At 34.9% G+C, this 20,399-nt stretch overlaps 1 protein-coding gene across 2 annotated transcripts in view; it reads left to right on the top strand.

The window, feature by feature from the left end:
• Window positions 1–20,399, top strand: part of RNGTT (RNA guanylyltransferase and 5'-phosphatase) — a 312,630-nt gene that overhangs the window by 93,602 nt on the left and 198,629 nt on the right. For both annotated transcript variants that reach the window (XM_011282466.4, XM_045057829.1), the window contains exons 10-11: window positions 7,883–7,954; window positions 13,476–13,640. In XM_011282466.4, the coding sequence (XP_011280768.1) occupies window positions 7,883–7,954; window positions 13,476–13,640 (237 nt within the window). The remainder of the gene's footprint in view (window positions 1–7,882; window positions 7,955–13,475; window positions 13,641–20,399) is intronic.

The following is a 20,399-nucleotide window of genomic DNA, read 5'->3' as shown; positions in this document are numbered from 1 at the left end:
TTGTTTTGTTTATTTTTTGGTGGGGTCCACAATTGAAGGATTTAAGGTCTAAGTTTCTCCACTGCAATACTTAATACCAAAAGACAATGGAGCAATTTCTAACAGATTCTTGAGCAATATGAAATTGATGTATCTTCTAGTTTTGTGGGTTTTTTTTTAATGTTTGTTTTTGAGAGAGAGAGAGGGAGGGAGGGAGAGAGGGAAAGGCAGAGGAAGAGAGGGAGACACAGAATCTGAAGTGGGCTCCAGGCTCTGCTCTGTCAGCACAGAGCCTGACGTGGGGCTTGAACTCATGAGCTGTGAGATCATGACCTGAGCCTAAGTCAGACACTTAACTGACTGAGCCACCCAGGCACCCCTGTTGTAGTTTTCTTCAGTTTTTTTTTTCACGTTTAGGTTTGTTGAGCATCCTTTATCTATGGGTTTACAATTTTCATTAAAAGTAGAACATTTTTTTACCACTATTTCTATCCTTCACCTGTTTGAAGATTTTGTTATCAATGCTCTTTTCATTAAAAAACAAACTTTTTTCTTTTTTATTTTGGATAGTTTCTCTTGCTGTGTCTTCAAGTTTACTAATCTTTTTTTCTGCAGTGTCTAAATTGCTATTCGTTGTATTCATAGTATTTTTCACCTCAGGCACTGTAGTTTTCACCTCTGAAAATTCATTTTGAGTCTTTTTTATGTCTTCTATATCTCTGCTTAACTTTTGGAATATATGGAATACTATTATAATTGTCTTAATTTTCTTGCTTGCTGATTCTGACATGTTTCTCAGTTTTGGGCCTATTTTTGATTGGTTTTTCTCCTCCTGATGGGTTGTGTGTATATATACATTTTTTCCTCCTTGCATACCTGTTCAATTTTTGACTAGATGCCGGACATTTAAAATTTTACCTTGTTGGAGGCTTGATATGTTTGTATTCCTGTAAATATTTTGAGCATTGTTCTGGGATGCATCTAATTTACTTGGAACTGGTTTATACTTTTCGAGTCTTGCTTTTAAGATTTGTTAGGTGGACTAAAGCAGAGTTTGGTGTAGGGATAGTTATTCTTTACTATTGAGACAAGATGCTTCTCTGAGTCCTCAGTGCCCTGTGAATTAACCTGGCTTTTAGCAGCAGGCATTATTATTATTCCCCATCTTATCTCAGTGCTTGTATGGTTCCCTCTAAGTCTTTTTAGTGGTTCTTTTCCCAGCCTTGAGTAGTTTCCTCATATTCATGCTCTGTTGAACATTCATGGAAGTCTGTGTCAGGGTATCTGTAGTTCTTTCTTTCCATCTGTCTCTGTCTCTGTCTTTTTCTGTCTCTGTCTGTCTCTGTTATACTCTGCCCTGAGAACTCTAGTCCTGTTGGTCTCCCTGAACAACGTGTTCTGTTTTTTTTGCTTTGTTTTCTTTTTTAACTCAGGGAGGCTGCTGAGCTTTACCTGGAATCCCCCTGCCTGCTTTGAAGCCCTGGAAACCCCTTGGGCAATTAACTGGGACAATTGTAAGGGCTCACATAGTTTGTTGTGTCCTACAGATTACTGTCCTTTGTTGTTAGATGTCCAGTGCCTTGGTATTGCTGCCTGTATTTTGTCTACTTGGTTTTTTTCAGGCAAGATGGTAAATCTAGTTCCTGATTCTCCAGTTTGATTAGAAGAGGAAATTTGTTTTCCCTTCTTAACTGGGTTTTATTAAAAAATTTTTTTTTTAATTTATAGTTGTGGTAAAAGCCACATAACATGAAATTTACTATCTTAACCATTTTTAAGGATACGAGCCCAGTCGTGTTAACTATATGGACAGTTTTGTGCAACAGCCCTCCAGAACATTATCTTGTAAAAGTGAAACTCTGTACCCATTAAACAGCTCCCCATTACTTGTAGTCTGTGACAACCATCATTCTGCTTTCTATTTCTGTGATTTTAACTACTTTCGATACCTCATATAAGTAAAAATCATATAGGATTTGTCTTTGTTTCTGGCTTATTTTACATAGCATAATATCCTCAAGGTTTATTCATGTTGCAGCATGGGATAGATTTCCTTTTTTTCAAAGCTGAATATCATTCTGCCATATCTGTCTACCACATTTATTTATCCACGTAAATAAATGGGTTACTCCCACCCATTGGGAGCCAAATTGGGTTGCTCCCACCAGTTAGCTATTGGAATAATGATGTTATAAACATGGGTGTACAAATACCTCTTCAAAACCCTGCTTTCAGTTCTTGGGATATAAACTCGGAGGTGGGATTCCTGGATTATATGTAAGTGCTATTTTTAATTTTTTGACAGAACTGCCATAGTGCCGTAGAACTGCCACTGTACAGGTGCTTCCACCATTTTACAGTCTCAACAACAGTGCCCAAGGGTTCCGCTTTTCTTAACCAAAGTTTTAAGCTTAGGTATTTTATATTTACCTACTTTTCTGTAGCCTAGGGCAATGGTGGCAGCTGTAGGGAAGGGGGACATTGTGGTGGGGAGGCCATTTGGGAATAACTCAGCCTACGTATTGGGTCTTTTGTTAGAATCCTTGAGTTCTGGTCTTTTTAGAAAGCTTTCAGTGAATGTTGTCTTTAGCTAATTGGGAATCATAAATTATTCCAGTAATGCTCAGGTTATTTCTTTAATTTATTATGGAGTCCAGGAGTCTTTCTTCAGGCAGAAAGAGTATTGTGCTATTTTTATTACTTCTATCAGAAGAGAGAAGAAGGAAGACAAGAATAACTACCGAGTTCGTTTCTATCTGTATTTGAGAGGAATAGTGACAATTATCAAGAATTTATCATTTTATAAGTAGAGCTTCTGGGGATTTGGCGAGCTTGGAGCTGAACCCTGGTGTGCCTTTTTGCTTTACCAGAGTCTTAGTAGTTTTCAGTGTTTTAATGCTTACTTGCATAGTTCCTTTTACTTGTTTTGTTTGCTGATAATAAATTTTCCGTTTTGCTATTTTTAATGTCCAAAGGAAGATATGTTTTTGCTCATTTCATCAGGTAATTTGGGAGAGAAATGCTGTGATGTCTGCTATCTAAACCTGGAAGTTCACTTAATTTCCAACCTTATATTGAAAATAATTTTGAAAATAATAATCCTGTTTTTGGTGCCATCTTGATGGCTCATAAAATTCTCAGATACAAGTATTTAAGTAAAAATATTTTAGTAAACAGTTTAATATAACAAAGTGATTTAATTTATGCCATGGGTTGGGTTCAAGATAATAACCATAAATAAATACCTGTAGGTTAACAAATACATATTTGGGAAAGAGATTAATTAGTAATAGTTTCTTAACAAAGTATATTTGTCCTAAATCATTGTGTTCTTTGTAATTTTAGATGGTTGTTTGTGGATTTTCTGTCGTGAAATTAGATCATAAAAACAAAAAAACCCTGCTTAGTTTTTTAGGAAGAATATGAGGAAAGAAAGAATTTTTGGAATATTTTTGAGAATTAAAATTTTATAAAACACTGCATTATGTACCTGTAATCATCTTTTTAATTTTTAAAAAATTTTTATAAAGTTTTATTTTTTCATTTTGAGAGAGAGAGAGAGAGCACGCGCGAGCGCACAAGCGGGGTAGGGGCAGAAAGAGAGGGAGAGGGAGAGAGAATCCCAAACAGGCACCTCACTGTCAGTGCAGAGCCCGGTGCAAGGCTCAAACTCATGAACCGTGAGATCATGACCATGAGTTGGCCGCATAACCAATTGAACCACCCCAGTGTCTCTCTGTAATTATTGTTTAATGTCCTTTATCTCTTTTTTGTCCAAGTGCATAATTGAAGTTTTTTCCACTTAATGGCTATGATATGTAATATATTCTCTTGTCCTGTTCCCTTTGATCATAGTAGAGGGACATGGGACCAAGAAAGACCATATGGGTTACATGGGGATTATATTTATAATAAGGACATAATTTATACCTATAGATTTTGTGATTAAAATAATTGGCCTGTAACAAAATTTAAAGCAATAATGATTTAACAAAATTATTACTATTATTTTTTAAAATATAATTTATTGTCAAGTTTGCTAACATACCGTGTATACAGTGTGCTCTTGGTTTTGGGGTAGATTCCCGTGATTCATTGCTTACATACAACACCCAGTGCTCATCCCAACAAGTGCCCTCCTCAATGCGCATCACCCATTTCCCCCTTTCCCCTGCTCCCCACATCAGCTCTCAGTTTGTTCTCTATATTTAAGAGTCTCTTATGGTTTGCCTCACTCTCTGTTTGAAATTATTTTTCCCCTTTCCTTCCCCCATGGTCTTCTGTTAAGTTTCTCAAGTTCCACATATGAGTGAAAATGTATGGTATCTGTCTTTTTCTGATTGACTTATTTAACTCAGCATAATACCCTCCAGTTTCATCCACATTGTTGCAAGTGGTAGGATTTCATTCTTTCTCATTGCCAAGTAGTATTCCATGGTATATATAAACCACATCTTTTTTATCCATTCATCAGTTGATGGACATTTAGGCTCTTTCCATAATTTGGCTGTTGTTGAAAGCACTGCTCTAAACATTGGAGTGCATGTGCCCTTATGAATCAGCACTCTTGTATCCTTTGGATAAATTCTGAGTACTACTATTGCTGGGTCATAAGGTAGTTCTATTTTTAGTTTTTTGAGGAACCTCTGCACTGTTTTCCAGAGTGGCTGCACCAGTTTGCATTTTTACCAACAGTGCAAGAGGGTTCCCGTTTCTCCACATCATTGCCAGCACCTGTTATTTCCTGAGTTGTTAATTTAAGCTGCTCTGACTGGTGTGAGGTGGTATCTCAGTGTGGTTTTGATTTGTATTTCCCTGATGACGAGTGGCATTGAGCATCTTTTCATGTGTCTGTTGGCCATCTGGATGTCTTCTTTGGAAAAGTGTCTATTCATGTCTTCTGCCCATTTCTTCAGTGGATTATTTGTTTTTTGGGTGTTGAGTTTGGTTAAGTTCTTTATAGATTTTGGATATTAACCCTTTATCCGATACGTTGTTTGCAAGTATCTTTTCCCATTCTGTCAGTTGCCTTTTAGTTTCGTTGTTTCCTTTGCAGTGCAGAAGATTTTTATCTTGATGAGGTCCCAATATTCATTTTTGCTTTTAATTCCCTTGCCTTTGGAGCAAGAAATTGTTGCGGCTGAGGTCAAAGAGGTTGTTGCCTGTTTTCTTCTCTAGGGTTTTGATGGTTTCCCGTCTCACATTTAGGTCTTTCATCAATTTTGAGTTTCTTTTTGTGTGTGGTGTAAGAAAGTGGTCTAGTTTCATTCTTTCGCATGTTGCTGTCCAGTTCTCTCAGCACCATTTGTTAAAAAGACTGTTTTTTCCATTGGATACTTTTCCTGCTTTGAAAGGTTGGTTGGCCATACATTTGTGGGTCCAATTCTGGGGTCTGGGGTCGTCGTCTTCTTCTTCTTCTTCTTCTTCTTCTTCTTCTTCTTCTTCTTCTTCTTCTTCTTCTTCTTCTTCTTTTATCTTTATTTTTGAGAGAGAGAAAGACAGAGCGCAAGCAGGGGAGGAACAGAGAGAGGAGACACAGAATCCGAAGCACGTTCCAGGCTCTGAGCTGTCTGCACAGAGCCCGACATGGGCTCAAACCTACGAACTACGAGATCATGACCTGAGCCGAAGTTGGACGCTTAAGTGACTGAGCCACCCAGGCGCCCCTCTGGGGTCTCTATTCTATTCCATTGGTCTATGTGTCTGTTGTTGTGCCAATACCATACTGTCTTCATGATTACAGCTTTGTAGTAGAAGTTAAAGTCTGGGATTGTGATGCATCTTGCTTTGGTTTTCTTTTTCAACATTACTTTGGCTATTTGGGGTCGTTTGTGGTTCTATAAAATTTTAGGACTGTTGTTCTAGCTTTGAGAAGAATGCTGGTGTAATTTTGATTGGGATTTCGTTGAATGTGTAGATTGCTTTGGGTAGTATTGACATTTTAACAGTATTTATTCTTCCATCCATGAGCATGGAATATTTTTCCATTTCTTTGTGTCTTCTTCAATTTCCTTCATAAGTTTTCTGTGGTTTTCAGCATACAGATCTTTTATATCTTTGGTTAGGTTTATTCCTTGGTATTTTATGGTTCTTGGTGCAATTGTAAATGGGATCAATTTCTGGATTTCTCTTTCTGTTGCTTCATTATGGGTGTATAGAAATGCAACCGATTTTTGTACATTGATTTTGTATCCTGTGACTTTGTTGAATTAATGTATCAGTTCTAGCAGTATTTTGATGGAGTCTGTCGGGTTTTCCATGTATATAGTATCATGTCTGCGAAAAGTGAAAGGTTGACTTCTTCTTTGCCAGATATGATGCTTTTTATTTCATTTTGTTGTTTGCTGAGGCTAGGACTTCCAACACTATGTTAAACTACCGTGGTGAGAGTGGGCATCCCTGTCATGTTCTTGATCTCACTGGGGAAATTCTCAGTTTTTCCCCATTGAGGATGATACTAGCTGTGGGCTTTTCATATAGCTTTTATGATGTTTAAGTATGTTCCTTCTATCCTGACTTTCTTGAGGGTTTTTATTAAGAAACGATGTTGTATTTTATCAACTGCTTATTCTGCATCTATTGACAGGATCATATGGTTCTTACCCTTTCTTTTATTAATGTGATGTATCACATTGATTGATTTGTGAATATTGAACCAACCCTACAGCCCAGGAATGAATCCCACTTGATAATGGTGAATAATTCTTTTTATATGCTGTTGAATTCGATTTGCTAGTATCTTGTTAGGAATTTTTGCATCCATGTTCATCAAGATATTGGCCTGTAGTTCTCCTATTTTGTGGGGTCTCTGTCTGGTTTGGGAATCAAAGTAATGCTGGCTTCATAGAATGAGTCCAGAAGGTTTCCTTCCGTTTCTAGTTTTTGGAACAGCTTGAGAAGGATAGGTATTAACTCTTCTTTAAATGTCTGGTAGAATTCCCCTGGGAAGCCAGCAGGCCCAGGTCTCTTTTTTGTTGGAAGATTTTTGATAACTGATTCAATTTCTTCACTAGTTATGAGTCTGTTCAAATTTTCTATTTCTTCCCATTTGAGTTTTGGTAGTGTGTGGGTGTCTAGGAATTTGTTCACTTCTTCCAGTGGTCCAGTTGTCCTGTTTGTTGGCATATTGTTTTTCATTGTATTCTCTGATAATTGTTTACATTTCTGAGGGGTTGGTTGTGATAAGTCCAATTTCATTTGTGATTTTATCTGTTTGGGTTCTTTCTCTTTTTGAGAAGTCTAGCGAGGGGTTTATCAATTTTGTTTATTTTTTAAAAAAACCAGCTCTTAGTTTCATTGATCTTTTCTACTGTTTTTTTAGATTTTGTATTATTTCTGTTATAATCATTATTATTTCTCTTCTTCTGCTGGCCTTGGGGTTTCTTTGCTGTTCTGCTTCTAGTTCCTTTAGGTGTGCTGTTAGATTTCGTATTTGGGATTTGACTTACATGAGGATTATATTTATAATAAGGACACCATTTATACTTATAGATTTTATGATTAAATAATTGGCCTGTAACAAAATTTAAAGCAATAATGATTTAACAAAATTATTTTTAAAAATGTTCCTCATATTTAGAATTAAAATTTATAGTTCCTTTGTTCTAATAGCTGCTTAGTAATTCAAACATGAAACAAAATGTAGCATAGTAATTCAAATAGTAAAAGCATAATGAGATATTGTCATATCATTTTCTTTTAGTGCAGAATAAATTCATGACAGGGAGTTTTGGAATGCAGACAGTGTATTAATCTGGGTATAAGTGTGTTCACTTTAATGTTTCATCAGGTTGTATATTATATGATTTATGTACTTGCTGTGTGTACATTACGTTTGAATCAAATTAAAGAAATTGCCATTAAAATATGAAGAAACTTACCTTCTTTTCTTTTCTCTTTCAAGGAAATGATTATTGACAGAGTAAATGGACAGGCTGTTCCTAGGTATTTGATATATGACATAATTAAATTCAATGTAAGTACCTTTTATAGTTTATAAAATTGCCCTTGAGATAATAGTTATATTTTTACACATAAAAAATGTTACTGCCGGGGTCCCTTGGTGGCTCAGTCAGTTAAGTGTCTGACTTCAGCTCAGGTCACGATCTCAGGGTTTGTGAGTTCAAGACCCGTGTCAGGCTCTGTGCTAACAGCTCAGAGCCTGGAGCCTGCTTGAGATTCTGTGTCTCCCTGTCTCTCTCTGCTCCTCCCCCGCTTGCACTCTGTCTCTCTCTTTCTTAAAGATAAATAAACATTAAAAAAATTTTTAAGAAGTGTTACTGCCTTAGAGATAGTAGGAAAGAAAAATTGTGACTGAGGTTACTCGTATGAAATCTTAATAATTTTTTACATTTCTTTGTCTTTAGAGTTTTTTTTAGATACTTCAGGTGAGTAAAGAAAAATAGTTTAACTGATAAATAAGACAGCATTTTATAGGATGTAAACTCTTGGTTTTAGTTATTCTATACCCACTTAAAAAAACAAATCCACAAATTTTATTACTGTTACTTAAAAAAAAGAGAGAGAAGCTGATTATGGGTGTTGAGCATGTAACTTGGGGACATAAATATGTTATTCATGAGTACAGGCAGGAAACTTAAAACAAAATATAAAATTCTGTTATAAACAGATATCAAAAAATAGGAATTACATTCTCTACCCATGCTATAGTTTTAGACCAGCCCCCAAATCTGCCTGTTTAGTTTTAGTATCACTGTCTACATTATTTAGACAATACAAGATGACTCTATAAATGCAAGAAACTCTTTCAACAGTGCACACCTACGAAAAGGTATAATCATTTCTCTAGACGTACATTATTCAAATTGCATAGTCATTTAGTATTCAAAGCAGACCAAAAGCAATTAAGAATTCTGGACTTAATAGTGTTGTCTAAGTGTTAGGATTTTGAAGATTTATAACAAATTTTTAAAAGTTCTCTTTTGGGGTATGTATTTTACTTATTATTATTTTTTGAAGCTTATTTATTTTGAGAGAGAGTGCACATGCATATGAGTAGGGGGTGGCAGACAGAGAGGGAGAGAGAGAGAATCCCAAGCAGGCCCTGAGCTGTCAGCACAGAGCCTGACGCTGGGCTCGATCTCATGAACTGTGAGATCATGACCTGAGCTGAAACCAAGAGACGAACGTTCAGCCGACTGAATCACCCAGGCACCCCTGGGGTATGTATTTTAAATTACAGTATCAAGATTCAGGATGCGTTAATCCAGGTTACTTTAAAAAAGGCATTTTTTTTCCCCTGGAAATTTTCAATATATATATATACACGTATATATATATGTATGTATGTATACATACATATATATATACGTGTATATATATATATACATATGTATATATGTATATATATATGTATTCAATATATATATTTGTGTTTGTGATTACTGTATTCCTCAAAAATAATGCTTTCCAGAATTGACTATCCTTATCACAGATTTTGGAATAATGTTCATTGGCCCATAATGAGACATGAAGGGTGGTGGTTGCATTGTTTTTTTTTTTTTTTAATTTTTTTTTTCAACGTTTATTTATTTTTGGGACAGAGAGAGACAGAGCATGAACAGGGGAGGGGCAGAGAGAGAGGGAGACACAGAATCGGAAACAGGCTCCAGGCTCTGAGCCATCAGCCCAGAGCCCGACGTGGGGCTTGAACTCACGGACCGCGAGATCGTGACCTGGCTGAAGTCGGACGCTTAACCGACTGTGCCACCCAGGCGCCCCTGCATTGTTTTGTTGTGATTGGAGAAGTTTTGTCTTCTTTGCTTTTTGACATTGAGCTCTGCTTTAATATGTGTTCAGTGCAGGTTCACTTCTTAGCCTGGAAACTTTGACAATAGCCTTCTAATTCTTTAAAAAATAAATATGAGAATTTTCAGTGTATACAAAAGTATAGAGAATAATTTAAGGAATATACATGTATTAACCATCAGATATGTTGAAGCTTAACATTTTGTCATTTTTACCTATTTTTTGAGATAAGAAATAAATCATTACAGATCTAGTAGAAGTTTCTTGTGCACACCTCTCTCATCCAAAACAGGACGACCTTTTATGCAGAAGAAACTTCTACCCTGTATTTGATATTTATTATTTTCATGAATGTTTTTAATATCTGTACTGTCTTTGTGTCCATAAAATAATATGGTATTGTGGTGAGAGGTTTCTAGTGTTATGTAAATGCCATTGTACTGTACTGTGGTATTCAGCATTTTGGTCCATATTATTTTGTTGAGATTTATCTGTATTAATACATATAGGTTTAGTTCATTCATTTTAATTAGTATTGAGTATTAATTTGCATAAATAAATAAAAAATTTTTTTCCTTTTGAACATTTGGGTTTTCATATTTTGCTGTTATACAACTATTGAACAGTTTTATATATTCTTGTTTGCATACATCAGAGTTTGTCTAGGACAGTTTTCATTCTTGGGATGTAAACACCTGAGATGTGTTTTTAAAAAGTACAGTTCCTCACTCCTGCCTATGATATAGAAACCTACATCACAGAGATTCTGAATTGGCAACTTTAGGTGTATTTGCTACCTTGTTGAATTCCTCTCAGAAGTAGGTGTAACAGCTTACCACAGTTGGTATTATCAGACTTGAAAATTTTTGCTAATTGGATGCGTATGAAATGGTATTTCATCTTGTTTTAATTTGCTTTTCCCATATTACTAATGAAGTTAAGGCATTTCAAACGTTCATTTTTACTTATTTGGATTTTTTAGTGTGTGATTTAATTGTAAGTTGAATAATTTTCTAATTTTGTTATTTGGTTGTCAATCTTAATGTGTAGGAATTAATTATTCTGGATTCTAATACTTTTTTGGTTATGTATGTGACTGTATCTTTTGCAGATTAGTATCTAATGATGCACAGAAGTTTTTCATTTTAATGAAATCAAACTTACTGGACTTGAAAGTTTGTGCTTTTGCATCCCACTTAGGAAATTCATCCATATTTTGCTGTGATATGATTAGGTTATGCTTTAACTCTCTAGGGCTGTAATTATTTACTCAATAAATATTTATTGAGTGCCTATTGCCATATTTCATTGGTTTTAAAGTCACATTTTCCCCCACATTTCTGATATTAGTGTATATTTATAATTGAAACCATCATATATTTAATTCCTTAATTTATTATGGAGCCTTGATGATTAGCCAGCTTATTTTGAATCACGAAGTCAAGGTCACTATTAGAAAAAAGTCATTTTTTTAAATAATCGTTAAAAATCTTTTTAGTTCCCTTATTTTGTACAAGAATTTCATTAATCATCTTTTATATGTATTGTTCTAGGTATTGGATATACATAGGTGAATAAGACATAATTTCTGGCTTTCAGGGAGTTTGTAATAGAGTACACTGGCCTCCAAAGAAGTCTGTTATCACAGATTTGAGAAGAAATTTTTTATGTTTGTGTTTATGTATTCAGTTTTTGTCTGTGTTATAACATATACAGTTGTACATGTATGCAATTCATTAGAAATTAACATACATATATTATAAACATTTGTTAGGTATGTATTTAGATTGGGTACAAAATCAAGAGAAATTTGTGGACCACTGGACTCATGGACGAGGAATAAATGTAAAGAATTATGATAGTATAACAACAATGCAGGTATGTTAGGGATATAGAAATGTATGAAAGGCACTAGAGAAGTGAGAGTATTTCAGTTTAGCCAGGGTGTAGTTGAGTTACTGAAGTGTTGACTTGCAGATAGAGAAAGTTACATGGATTAATTTTGAAGGATAGAATCATGGATGTCAGGAGCATTAGGTGGTTGTTAGTGTACTTGATGTCTGGGGAGATATGGGACACAGCAGGAAAAGCAAATGGATTGGGGTCAGGTGACTTGAATAAGGCATTTTAGCTTAGTTCTGTAATAGGGCACTATTGATTCGTTTTAGTTATGTTCATGATAGGCTCACACTTTTATTGTTTTGAAAGATGAACTACAGTGGCAGCTTAGATAGTATTTTGAAGTGAGAAAGAATTCAAAACTAGAAGGCCAGTTAGTTAATAGTTACTGAGTTCTTCCTGTTGTCTGTTTTCAATGATTTACCATCTATCTATCAACTGCCTCCTTTAGTATAGGCAGCATAGATTTGCAGATGAACCTGCTTTCAGTTTTTTCTTGTTGTTTTGATGAATTTATGTATACATACTTTGAAGTGAAAAGTATTTAGGAGAGAATTAAGACAACTTACATATTTGTAAACAGGCTTTTTATTTAAAAAAGGAGGACTTACTTGTTCCACATTAATTTTATAGGGATCTGAATTCATCTAATAGGTATAATAAATAAGCCTAATGTTTCAGGTTTTTCAGCCTTATTGATGATGTAGGTGGTATGGGAAAGATTACACATGAACTTTGTGATTATTGACTAACATTTCTTCAACACATACCTTTTACAAACAGTTGTATGCCTTTATGTAAAGGGAACATATTCTACCTCATATCTAGGGCTTATTATTCTTTGCTGAGTATCAAAATTGTCATCCTTTCAAAGCTGAGAAAAAGTCATTCTCAAGGCATATTTAATGTCTACAGCTTAAGCAAATGCTGCCACCCTTTTGTAAGCATTAGGTTGTATAAACGTTAGGTTGGGTGATACAGATTAGGGAAGAGGAAGAAGATGAAAAGGTGAGAAAAATTCATGGAAGGGTGTCCCATCTGCAAAATAAAAAAGAGGGGTACTTGATATGAGGTGATGTTACTTATCTGGATGATACTGTCACCAGATGAAGTGTTATAAACTATATTTGTCTATACCATTTGGATGGTTTAAGCCCCTACCTTCAATTTATATAAAAAGTATATGCACTCTTTTTATTTCATGGTTCAAATCATAGATACCACTTATATGGACCATGTTGTATATATACTGTATATAGAGAACTTTATAACTGTATAATTGAATATATTATGGAAACTTTGTTCTAGATTAGTTTTCAGAGTTGAGAATGTATTTGTCTAATAATTATTTTCTACTTGTTGATGTATTAGCACTTTAAGCAACAAAAAACATTATAGGCGACTGTGTTGCTTATTTTGATATGTTATTTGCTTATACTTTCCTGAATTATGTGGATTTTAGTTTCATACCGGTTTTATTAGTTCATATAATTGTACTAATTCAAATAATAAAAATGATTAGTCAGTGTATTAACACTTTAATTCAGATGTGAAAACTTCAGTTTATATTGGAGAATATTGTATCATTCTTATACTATTTCATGCATTTATAATTTTAAAATAAATAACTCTTGTGTGTCTATGTGTGTGTGTTTAGGTGTGTTTATTAGTCAAATTAGGACTGACATGTCGTTGTGCAATCTGTGCACTGGACAACTTTAAAGATGCTCCTTACATAGATTGCTATGTACATTGTGATGGCTTTAATAATTATGCTGATAAAATAGTTTTTAGTATTGAAATTGAAATAATTGTCTCATTTGATTCAGGCACAGCCAGTTGGAGATTGTGATTTTAATATTCGTCTGCAGTGTATAGAAAGAGAAATAATAAGTCCTCGACATGAAAAAATGAAGACTGGGCTCATTGACAAAACACAGGAACCATTTAGTGTCAGAAATAAGCCATTTTTTGACATCTATACTTCAAGAAAGGTAAAATTTTCTAATTAGTCCTTACAGTGTGTCATAATTCAGCTTGTGAGAGGATTATGAATGACATATTACTGCCCAGTTGTCTTGATTTTTCCAGAAATTATTTTAATTGAATATAGCACTATTCTGGACAAACTTGTGCAATTCCCAAGTCTTCTCCAGAGTAAGATTCTCAGTGATGGAAACTTAAACTAGGTTCCTTTCTTGTTTCTCATAATAGTTTTTGATTCATGGCTGTTGGTCTGTGTTATGTTTTTTAAAAAGCTGTAGACAGTAAAGAATGAGATAGAGTGAAAATTACCTGTTACGCCTTCTGAAGGTCACCAACCTGGTACTTACTCCTATTTAAAAAAGCATTTGCATACGTACATATATTGAGGGTTTTCTTTTGTTTCTTTCTGTTGTTTTGACACTTAAAATGCATCATTCTGGGATTGTTGTTTTCTTTACCTAACAGTGTGGCTTGGAAATATTTCCAGGTTAGTGCTTAGAGATTTGTCTCATTATTTTTAACTACTACATAATATTTGACAGTAAAGATGCAACATGAAATTATTATATTTTGGAGAAGGGGTGGTTATGATAGAATAATATAGGAAGGATAGCAACATCTGCAAGTATGCATTTTAAACTCTTTTCTAATATAATCCCACATGCTAGATGATGTAAATTTTTGTAGTATTTTACCTGCTTCTGCTCATGTCCACTTAATTTGGAATGAGCCCTTGGATATAATAGCTACAGTAATCCCAGCACTGTCCAGTGCCTATCATTTTTCATGTCAATGAATACGAAGTTACTATTCTATTTTTATGGAATTTTTGCATAACACCTGCTTGGCATGGAACTCTTGGTTGATCCCTGCTGCCATGATCTTCCCACAGCTCACTGCTTGCCTTTTGTGTCTGTTTTGGCAGCAGGGATGTTAAAGGGGTATCTATTAATGTGCCCTGCCCAATCTGTAGGGTAAGGGTGAGGATAAGGTTGATAGACACTTAACATGGACTATGTCATTGGTGAAAATTTGCTAACTGGAGCAATGCATTCTTATAGAAACACTTTCTAAATTATAAATCAGTGTAGAAGTTGAGCAGAGGCCACATGGTTTCAGTTTGCATTCATTTTTTAAAAAAACTAACTTGACAGCTTGTGCTGTCATAATGCAAGTTCAACATTTAAGAAAATGTCTTAGATCATACAGTTTCTTTAGTTACAATCAGTGCTACTTAGAAATATTTGCAGTGGATTACTATAAGAACTGTTCTTAAGGGATGTGAAGCAGGTTGAACAACTTTTCATGTAGTTTTTCACTAGAAAAACCTGTTATTTTTTTTTAAACACTTAGCTTATATAACCCCTAAAAAATTCTAAGATACTCTTTTTTTTTTAAAAGGAATTCTAGGGGTGCCTGCGTGGCTCAGTCAGTTAAGTGTTAGACTCTTGATTTCGGCTCAGGTCATGATCTCACAGTTCATGAGTTCGAGCCCCACATCAGGCTCTGCACTGACAGCACGGAGCTTGCTTGGGATTCTGCCCCTCCCCTGCTGACGTGCGCGTGTGCATTCTCTCTCAAAATAAGTAAACTTAAAAAAAAAATTAAAAGAATTCTAGTATGTGGAATTTTAAGTATAACTTCCTCCTCTCATTTTCCAGTTCTGTTGTTGTTTTTTTTTTTTGTTCCATGTAATAAAGAAGAAAAGCACATTTTGTAGCAGAGTTGGTCTAAAGGGTAAGACTACAGCAACACCAGTTATAGGATAGTAGCTACATGTAACAGATGATTGCTGTAGAGATTCTTATTATTTTTATCATTACTAATGGGAATGGGTGAAATAGTGATATTATGAATAATAAAGCATTTTTGAGAGAAGTATATCATTTTTTATGAGGAATGCTAGTTTTTATGTGGATTTAAACAAAATTTACAACTATGAAGAATGCGCAGAAATGTGTAGAATAATAGAATTTTATTTGTATATATCTATAAAATCTTGGAGATAACTTTGATTTTAGGACTTAACATAGCTCTGTTAACAACCTACTCATTTTGTCATTTGATCTGTCAAGTCCAGTGAAGAGATAATGAGTTGTTCAGTTTTTAACTTTAGTATACATAATTAGAATACAGCATCCAAAATAGTAAAAACAAATAGCAGCTTCTCAGATTACAGCTTATTTGTATTTACAGCTTGTTTGTATTTACAGCTTGAAGGCCAATTAAAAAAGAATTATTTGAATGGATTAATATGTTTATAAAATTTTTAAAGTCACACAGCAAAAAGTTTCTATGAAAGTTTTCTATTCATTTATCACATCAGAAGAATAACCATTGCCATTAGCTTATAACTGTATCCATCAGAATTTTCCTATGCATATATAAGCAAATACATTTACTATTCTTACCAACCTTATCCAAGAGATGATTCTTAACACACCATTCTATGCTTTTATTCTTTCTTTCTTTCTTTTATTCTATTCTTTGCTTTTTTTACTTAATATATTTTGAGTCCCCTTACCCCAGTATTGGTATGTAGAGATAGTCCCCCCTTTCCTTTTTTTTTCACAGATGCAAAGATTTTCATCTTATCAGTACCATAATTTAACTATTCCATAGTCTTAGACATTTGAGTTATTTTTAGACATTGGAGTTATTTTTAGTCACTTGATAGGTTTTTGTTTGTTTTGTATATGAACATCCAATTATTTCTGCACCAGTTATTGAAGAGACTGCCCTTTTTTCATTGACTTGCTTTTTGCACCTTTATGAAAACTAAGTTGTCATGGAATGTCTGGGTCTTTTTCTAGACTCTGTTCTGTTCCCTTGATTGTATTTGTCTGTCTTTACACTAGTACCACACTGTCTTGATTACGTTTCAGATTAAACCTTGAAACGAGATAGGATTAACCTTCCAACTTTCTAGGCCTTAGCATTTTCATGTGAATTTTAGAATAAGTTTGTCAGTATCTATGAAGTGCATGCTGGGATTTGGATTGGAATTGCATTGAATATATAGATCAATTTGGGGGAGAAGATTTGATACCCTAACAGTGTTGAGTTTTCCAGTTTATCAAACTGGTATTTCTCTCCTTTTATTTAGGTCTTTAATTTCAGAAAATTTTTTTGTTTAAACAGATGAACATAAGGGAAGAAAAGCAAAAATAATATAAAAACAGGGAGGGGGACAAAACATAAGATACTCTTAAATACAGAGAACAAACTGAGGGTTGCTGGAGGGGTTGTGGGTGGGGGGATTGGCTAACTGGGTGATAGGCATTGAGGAGAACACTTGTTGGGATGAGCACTGGGTGTTGATATGTAGGGGATGAATCACTGGATTCTACTCCTGAAATCATTATTGCACGATATGCTAACTAACTTGGAGTAAATTAAAAAAATAAAATAGAAAAAAAAGAAATTTTTGTGGTTTTACTCATCTGACTTTTTTCAGATTGATTTCATACTCTTTGATATATTATAAATAGTATTTACATTTTTCAATTTTTAATTGTTGATAACATATAGTAATACATTGATTTTTGTATATTGATTTTTTTTCTTGCAGTCTTGCTAACTCACTTATTACTTTACTAGATTATTTTTTTAATTATTTATTTTTGAGAAGGAGAGAGAGAGAGAGAGAGAGAGAGAGAGAGAGAGAGAGAACACAAGTGGGGGAGGGGCAGAAAGAGAGGGAGACACAGAATCTGAAGCAGGCTCCAAGCTCTTAGCTGTCAGCACAGAGCCTGACATGGGGCTTGAACCCACAAAGTATAAGATAATGACCTGAGCTGCAGTCAGACTCTTAATGAACTGAGCCACCCAGGTTCCCATGTACTAGCTTTTTATAGATTCCATCATATCTTTTTTTTTTTTTTTCAACTTTTATTTATTTTTTGGGACAGAGAGAGACAGAGCATGAACGGGGGAGGGGCAGAGAGAGAGGGAGACACAGAATCAGAAACAGGCTCCAGGCTCTGAGCCATCAGCCCAGAGCCTGACGCGGGGCTCGAACTCCCGGACCGCGAGATCGTGACCTGGGTGAAGTCGGACGCTTAACCGACTGCGCCACCCAGGCGCCCCTCCATCATATCTTTTTACATAGACAGTCATGTCCTCTGCAAAACAAAACAAAACAAAAAAAGGGCACTTTTAGTTTTCCTTTCCAATCTGGATACCTTTTTATTTTTTCTCTTGCCTTTTTATACTGGCTAAGAGCCTCTTATTTAATGTTGAATACAGGTAGTGAGAGTGATACAGCCATATTTATTCCTTTTCTTTGGAGCAGGAAGTCTATTTTAACTATTAAGGGTGCTGTTACCTGTAGGACTTAGCAGATGCCTTTTATACAAGTTTTTAAATTTGAAAGCTGTTGATTTGGGGGGGCACCTGGGTGGCTCAGTCAGTTAAGCATCCAATTTTGGCTCAGGTCATGATCTCACAGTTGTTGGGTTTGAGCCTCGTGTTGGGTTCTGTGCTGACAGCTCAGAGCCTGGAGCCTGCTTGGCTTTCTGTGTCTCCCTCTCTCTCTCTGCCCCTCCCCTGCTGGTACTCTCTCTCTTTCTCTCTTTCTCTCTTTCTCTCTCTCTCTCTCTCAAAAATGAATAAAACATTAAAAAGCATTTTTAAAAATAAGAAAAAAAAAGAAAGCTGTTGATTTTGGTATACAGACTTTATTTTTCCAGTTGTCACTATATTTTGTTGTTTATAATAATTCTTCAGTTGATTCTCTTGGATTTTCTAGGTATTCAATCATATTAAGTATAAATAGACACAGTTTTATTCTTTAGATTTTTAATATATTTTTCTCTTGTCTGATTCAGTTATGCATGAATACAGATTTAAATTGTAGTGATAGTTATAGGGATCTTGTTCTTGATTTGCATGGCGGTGCTTCTAGTGTTGCTTACAAGTATATGTTGCCTCTGAGTCTGAAATCTATTTTATCAGGTTAAACAAGTATCTGGTTCTATTTTGCTGAGTTATTTTACTTTTAAAAGCTGAAAGATTTATGCATTCTGAAGAGAAACTAGAATATTGAGTTGTTTTACTTTTACTCAAGAATAGGTATTTATGGGGCACCTGGTAGCTCAGTTGGGCGTTCTGCTCTTGATTTTGGCTCAGGTCATGATCTCGTGACTTGTGACATTGATCTTCACATGGGGCTCTTTGCTGGCAGTGTGGAACTGGCTTAAGATTTTCTCTTCCTTTCTCTCTGCCCCTTTTCCCTGAGTGTGAGCTTTCTCCCAATGTAAATAAATAAACATTAAAAAAAAAAGGTATTCAGTATTGCCAAATGACTTTTCATCTATAGATATAATACAATTATCTTTTTCTGTTAGATTTATTTATCTCATGAGTTATATGAAAATACGTCCTAATATGATTAAGTCCTGCTTAATGTATTGTTACTATTTTTGAAGACTGCATTATTATTGTTGTTTCTTTTCTTTACAGCAGTTTGGTTCACAACTTTTTTTTTTTTTAAGTTTCACATTTTTATTTAAATTCAAGTTAGTTAACGTATAGTGTAGTATTGGTTTCAGGAGTAGAATTTAGTGATTCATCACTTACATACAACACCCAGGGCTCATCACAGCAATTGCCTGCCTTGATCCTCATCACCCATTAAACCTATCCTTCTGTCCAGTTCCCTTCCAGCAACCCTTGGTTTGTTCTCGTTAGTTAAGAGTCTGTTTTCTGGTTTGCTTCTCTCTCTTTTCTCCCCCTATGTTCATTTGCTTTATTTCTTAAATTCTGAATATAAGTGAAATCATATGGTATTTGTCTTTCTCCGACTTATTTTGCTTTGCTTAGCATAATACTCTCTAGTTCCATCCATGTTGTTGCAAATGGTAAGATTTCATTCTTATGATGGCTGAGTGATAGTCCATTGTATGTATGCATATATATACACCACATCTTCTTTATCCATTCATCAGTCAATGGACATTTGGGCTCTTTCCATAATATAGCTATTGTTGATAATGCTGCTATAAACATTGGATTGCTTGTACCCCTTTGGATCTGTATTTTTGTATCCATTGGGCAAATACCTAGTAGTGCCATGGCTGGATTATATTGTAGTTTCATTTTTCACTTTTAAGGAACCTCCATATTATTTTCCAGAGGGGCTGCACCGGTTTGTATCCCCACCAACAGCATAAGGGAGTTCCCCTTTCTCTGCATCCTTGCCAACATCTGTTGTTTCCTTGTGTTGTTAATTGTAGCCATTCTGACAGGTGTGAGGTGATATCTCATTGTAGTTTTGATTTGCATTTCCCTGATGATGAGTGATATTGAACATTTTTTTTCATGTGTCTTAGCTATCTGGATGTCTTCTTTGGAAAAATGTCTGTTCATGCCTGCTGTCCATTTTAATTGGATTATTTTTTTCCGGTTTGAGTTGTATACGTTGTTTATAGATTTTGGATACTAACCCTTTATCAGATATGTCACTTGCAAATATCTTCTCCCATTTCGAAGGTCGTCTTTTAGTTTTGTTGGTTGTTTCCTTTTCTGTGCAGAGCTTTTTATTGTGAAGTCCCAATAAGTTCATTTTTGCTTTTGTTTCCCTTGCATCAGGAGACATATCTAGTAAGAAGTGGCTATGGGTGATAGCAAAGAGGTTACTGCCTGTGTTCTCCTCTCAGATTTTGGTGGTTTTCTGTCTCGCATTTAGGTCTTTTATCCATTTTGAGTTTATTTTTGTGTATGGTGTAAGAAAGTGGTCCAGTTTTATTCTTCTGCATGTTGCTGTC

Source organism: Felis catus, chromosome B2 (genome assembly GCF_018350175.1).
Source record: "Felis catus isolate Fca126 chromosome B2, F.catus_Fca126_mat1.0, whole genome shotgun sequence".
NCBI classification, from domain to species: Eukaryota; Metazoa; Chordata; class Mammalia; order Carnivora; family Felidae; genus Felis; species Felis catus.
The sequence above is the reverse complement of the archived record's forward strand: the minus strand, read 5'-3'. Positions and strand labels throughout refer to the sequence as shown.